Consider the following 6,023-nt stretch of genomic DNA (forward strand, 5'->3'; position numbering starts at 1 on the left):
TGTGGCAGAATGGCCTATCAAGCCCCCATGGAGAGGACACATGCTTTGGGTAATCAGCTCTGAAAATACCACACTTTCTGACACTGAACTTACACTACAACATTCACCAAGAGGAAGATACAAGATGCAGACTGTACAGTCTTTTAATAAAGACAAGAGCTTTAGCTACTCCCCTTAAAAACAACAAGGTGCCATGTGACATATGCAGAACAAAGGCCTGATTGTTCCTCCACCAGGGCATGATGGAAACAGTAGCCTCCACATCACTTTGTTAATCTGTCACTTTAATGGCTTCTCCCACTGTTCTCACTGTGTGCTATATTTGAGTGCATGAGATGAAAGTGTGTATGGGTTTGCGATAATGTGTCTATGGCTCAGAGTGTGGGTGTTGATTCAAGTGTGCTCATCCATGGCTTAGGATACACAGAGGATATTGTAGACTACTGGGTTTGTCACTGAACCACTTGTTATTAAGTATCTGTTCATCAGGCGGAACCCCACAGGCATAAGCGTGCCCTCAGAAGGCGTTATGTAAGAGTGAGTTTGGCTTAGTTATTCTCTTCTGGGTCTCTAACCACCCCATCTTTCTCTTGGTTTCTCTCATAATAAGAGTAGGCTCTCGCTGTGAAGGGAACACAGCAAACTAGAGTATGCTTATGCACAAACCACACTACTTAATGCAGTGTTGAAAAGTATCCAGAGCTTGAGCCAGGTTGCATAGAAAATTAAGACACATTTGGGCACTTTTTCACCCACTGGGACCTCAACTCTGTTCTTTGTACTGCCCTTTTCCCTAATTTACTCTTCCATTTCTCCTTTGTTTACAGATATAGCTTTTTGTTTAAAGCACTGTTGGAGAATTACAGGTCACACATTGCCACAGCTTTCTGATTGGTGCTGGCGAATCTCAGAATGTGTTCCTTTCCAATCCTCCTGAGTTCCCACGGGCTAGTGACGAGCTCAGCAGAGTGTGAAGGCTTGAGGGGCCTTTAGCTTTAGTTCCTTCATCTGTGAAGGTTATCTCTGAAAGGCTTTGGTTGCAACCTACAAATATATCCCCTCTAGGTAATGTCTCATAGGAGTCTTGGTTCTGGTTCCTCAGTGGGTAATCTCTTTAAGGGCCCCACTCCTGGAGAGAGTGAGTTTCTCGCCGGGTAAGCTGTGAATATGTGAAAGGCCCCTGTGCCCATATGATCAGAGCGCTGTGAGACACCCCGAGTCCTGTGGTGTCAAGCCCAGTCTCCAGCCGTGGCACCTATATCCCCAGGCAAATCACGGCAGCTGAAATACCCCCCCCCCCCCCCCCCCCCCCCCCCCCCCCCCCCCCCCCCCCCCCCCCCCCCCCCCCCCCCCCACACACACACACACACACACACACACACACACACACACACGCACACACACACGCACACCAATCTCCTCACTGTCAGAGAAGCACACATGTATATGTACCCCTCACACACCGGGGGAGCAGGCAGGCATGGAGCTGGTCCCGGATTTTATCGGAGGTGACAGCTCCTCACACTTCAGTGTTTGGATCACCTCAAGTAGCTGGGCTATGAGGGAAATGAGCACTGCTCCACTACAAAGTCCAGATTTAGATTGACTGAGCTTGTCCTCGGGCCTGTGGGCTGCTGCTGTACTGCTCCTCCGCCTGACAGAACACCCACTTCTGCTGGAAGGGACTGCTGTTTGTCTGCGTGTGTGTGTGTGTGTGTGTGTGTGTGTGCGCGTTCTCGTGTGTAAGTGTATATGTGTGTGTGTGTGTATACTGTATATGTGCGCATGTGACTTGGTGGAGCCTACTTTGAAGAGTCACAGAGAGTGGGGGAACGAGAGCGATGTGTCAGGTTTGGTTAGAATTGAGGGTGGCATCAGAATATGCTTGGCACTAATATGGCACCAGTATCTCTGTCCCTGTCTCTGCTTTCTGTCACTTTGTTGCCACTCTCTCCCCGCCCATGACAATGTCTCTTTGGATTATGTGATTGGACTTAGCGCTTGGAGCTTCCCTCATCCCTCTGCAACGCCGCCTCTCCCATAAGTCTCTCCTTTTCTGCCCTGTCTTTCGCCCAGCCCCCCCTACTCTCATAATACACTTGATGTCTATTTAGAAAGTCTGGCGAAAGCTGTATCTGTTCTGCTGTCATAGGATCATTGACAGCACTAATGCCACTTGTCCTTGCCTCATTTTGTGAGAGATGACACCTAGCTACAGCCCGCCACATTCATCAAGTGGCAGTTGGAGCCCTGTGACATCAGAGTAAGAGCAGACCAGTCAGAGAGCTCTGGGCAGCCGTCTCACTGGACGGTAACACCTCTCACTACAACAACAAAGCACTGCCGGCCATCTTGGATTCCTTCATAGTATGCATGTGGCTTCTTTTTCAGGATTCTGGTTAACTGATTTCTCTAAATGAGCGCACCTTTGCTTAACTTATACTGTTCATACTGTAGAGTCTGTCTTAGTAGTAGTCTCAGTTCTCAGCTCTAAAATTGATCGGTATTATCTAGTGGTTTTTTTTAGCCTATTACATGCACATACTCAAATACCTTGCATGCTGATAATTGAATAATGAATTGCTGTGATGGGTGGGGGCTGTGAGCCTGTTGCTGTCAGGACTCTGCCCCGAGGCCACACTGGTCTTTCTCTGGAACAAGATGCTCATCCTTTGCAGCACCACCTCTCATCCCCTACACTTCAGTTGTGCCATTTAAAGCTACCCTGTGGAGTTTTTGTACAGTAGTAAAAAAACATGTTTACATTTCTCACTGAAACTTATTGTCTGTGTCCTTGAGGTCTCACAAACATATTGAATAAAGTTACTACCTCATAAAATGTTAACGCCTAGTTTTGAATGTTTTGAAATTTGCAATGGTTTCATTCTGTGGTTACATCAGTTTGTGGATCCCTTGTGAGGGTCTCGCTCAACAGGTTGGGAGCACTGCTGCTCATCTACAACTCAAATATTACACAACATAATATATGTGAATATGTCAAGTATGTTTGTGATGAAGAAATTACTGATCAGCATATGCTAAGTTGATATATAGTTTATCTGTCTATCACTGAAATATTCCAAGAAATACAGTACAAATCCAGTCAAACAATAAGGTCAATACATTAAAATAGAAAATTAATTTTATTTATCAAAGTTTTCTTGTTTATTTTTAAAATTACAAGCATGACCCACACCTAATTTTATTCTCTCTCACTTTGTTTTAGGAGTATTCGCCAAGTGTCGCTACATCTACTATGGCAAGCACTCAGAAGGCAACAGATTCATCCGAAACGACCAACTCTGATGGACAGCTGGTCAGGCACAAAGAGGGACATGAGTGACAAGGAATTGTTAACAGAACAAAAGAGGGTCAAATCAATCTCTCTTCATTAAAAGCACTGGTGATATTTGAGTCACATAATCTCCAACTGTAAAAAAAATAATATTTAAACTAAATCAAAAGATGTTATCTTAGGGGAATGTTGTTTTTTAAGGTCGTATTCCAGCCTCATAGTTACGGCCTCCTTTGCTGAGCTGGGTCTGCTTTTGCCTCCCTGCTTCCAGTTCAGAGTCAGAGATGACACTCCAACTGACATGATTGCCGCTAAGCATCAGCAACCGCACATCTCGACACGCACACACGGACATACACACACACACAAACACACACGGACAGTCTCTTTCTCTCCCTTTCGTTCTCTTACACACAGTCAGTGACAAACACACCCAGCCAATTGCATCCTTTGCTTTGACAGCCATGATGGATCACCCGTCCACTGCTGCCACTAATCAAGGGTGAAAGGGGTGACGGTCACACACCTGGGGCCTGACATAGACTCATCTCTCTCTTTCTCTCTTTTACACACACACACACAAACACACACACACAAGGACACACACAACTGCTGTTTAAAAAAATTAGACATCACAAAGAGTTTGACAGAACAAGGTTTATATTGCCTCGTTAAACATCCCTAAGCTTTTTAGTCCAAACTTGAGCAATGATAAGTGTATCTTGTTTAGTCCGTTGCTGACTGCAGAATTATGTTCAGTCTTTTGTTTGAATGAATTTTATTGAATGAATTTTATCTTTGTGTCTCTTTGAAAAAAAAAAAGATGTCCGGTTATATGTCTGTTATCTGAGCAATGTCCGTTTCCGTTTGAAGTCTGTATATGTTAGAACGTGTAAAGATTTATCAAATGCAGCTTTTAATGTCAAAAACATTCCAATACCAGCTTTAATGAAGAACAGTGTTGTAACCAAGTGTGCATTCCGGGTATATCGTTATGGGTAAATGTTGTTTTGCATTTTTCTGCCAGTGTTCTTCAACCAGTACATCATACTGAAATATTCCCTTCATTATTTGCATTGTTTTGTGATGCATTGCAAACAATGTATAATACTATTTAGAAAATTGCATCTACTAGAATATTGTTATATATTGTTGTAGGGTTGAAATGCATGTTTTAATTTTTTTTTTTTTACATTTGATAATACTTTTATGATCACCGTGGTTTTAGATTTGTTTATTATGGTTTTTAATACCTTATCACATCAAGAACAACACAAGATACAATGCTACTATCTTTTAGCATAATTTGTCATTTTGACATGAATAATGTGATGTATGTGATCCAACATAAAATTTCATTAGCTGGTTGACTTCAAGTGATTAAAATGGCTCAACTAACATGTGTCTATTGTCAAATTGATGCAGGTCTAAAGGTACTCAATTAAATTTTATTTATAGTGTCAAATCAAGTCTCAAGCCAGCCTTACCATACACTTTTTCAAAGAACTCTTGTTTTTTCACATGAGTTTCCTCTTCCACCACAATACACAGTTTTCCTGATGACCAAATGTTTATCACATTAATACATTGTTTCCTGTATTAAGCCAACAGAGCCAATTAGCATTTTGAATAGCCCAATGTTACTTGTCATTACAACTTCAAGAGTGGATAAAAAGATCTCAGCTCAAATCATTAGGCTTAAACACATCCTTTAGAGGTGAAGTAGCTGAATAAAGCATGGTAATGAGATTGAAAGGACAGGCTTGCTGTATATGGGATTTGAAAGAAGCCGTGTTGCACTTCAGACACACGAATCAATTATCCACAGACAGATGAAGGAAAGGTCAGAGATAGCCTCATGTGATGTTTGTTTACAATGTCTGTTAATTTCTTATTTCTATTATCTTAAAGATTGTGTGCATGTGAGAGTATGCATGCCTGCTTGCCTGAGCTTATACACCACTTCCTACACAACTGTGTGACCATGTTCCAGCTGACATGCCATTCAGGAGCCTGGTCACTAGTGCCGGCGTTTCAGAATGACAAGGTTTATTTGTCTGTATTTTGATATGCTCAGAGGAAACTGGGGCTGACAGCCAGAGGAGGTAGGAAGAGGGGAGCCACAACAAGTTCCCCCCCCCCTCTCCGCACAACACAAAATGTCATCCTTCCCCTGGCTGCGGCGCGAGCCCAGCCATCCTGCTGAAAAGAGCAGACATTTAAAACTTTGTGACATGTGTCACAGGCACTGCCATTGAGCCAGTGCCACTGACAGAGCTGGAATTGACAGGCCCCGAGCCATTGAAGCTGGCTGGGGGACACACCGAGTTTGGTGTGTGTCACTTTCTATCCTCGTCAAGGACGCATCCTGAGCTGCCACATCAACACAAACTGCATTATTGGATGGGCGGGGAGTGCGAGAGCAGGTTGACATATGCTTTACATGCGACTTTGTGCATGTGAGGAGATGAATGGGATGCCTGGCATCCCGGACAGTAGATTAATTAAGGTGTGAGCTGCGGCTATCTACCTGTAGGCGATGCCCTCCTTGACCCTCAGCTTCGTCATTGCGGCTGCTCCTTCGTAACTTCTTGGCTGAACAAATGGCACGCCACTTCATCAGAGCAGATCAGTGACATTCTGCTATAGTAGCCCTGCAGGCTCCTCTACTGGACTGCGTGTGTGTGTGTGTGTGTGTGTGTGTGTGTGTGTGTGTGTGTGTGTGTGT

The 6,023-nt window shown here is 43.8% G+C and overlaps 1 protein-coding gene across 3 annotated transcripts in view; it reads left to right on the top strand.

Annotated features, from left to right (window-relative positions):
- The window catches only part of lrmda (leucine rich melanocyte differentiation associated), a 201,303-nt gene that overhangs the window by 192,043 nt on the left and 3,237 nt on the right, over positions 1–6,023 (top strand). For 2 of the 3 annotated variants that reach the window (XM_034898529.1, XM_034898528.1), the window contains exon 7: positions 3,227–3,689. In XM_034898529.1, coding sequence (XP_034754420.1) covers positions 3,227–3,306 — 80 coding nt within the window. In that variant the 3' untranslated portion in view covers positions 3,307–3,689. Of the gene's footprint in view, positions 1–3,226; positions 3,690–6,023 lie in introns of those variants that run through there. The other variant, XR_004660176.1, reaches the window with a different exon arrangement.

This window comes from Etheostoma cragini, chromosome 17 (genome assembly GCF_013103735.1).
Source record: "Etheostoma cragini isolate CJK2018 chromosome 17, CSU_Ecrag_1.0, whole genome shotgun sequence".
In the NCBI taxonomy this organism is placed as follows: Eukaryota; Metazoa; Chordata; class Actinopteri; order Perciformes; family Percidae; genus Etheostoma; species Etheostoma cragini.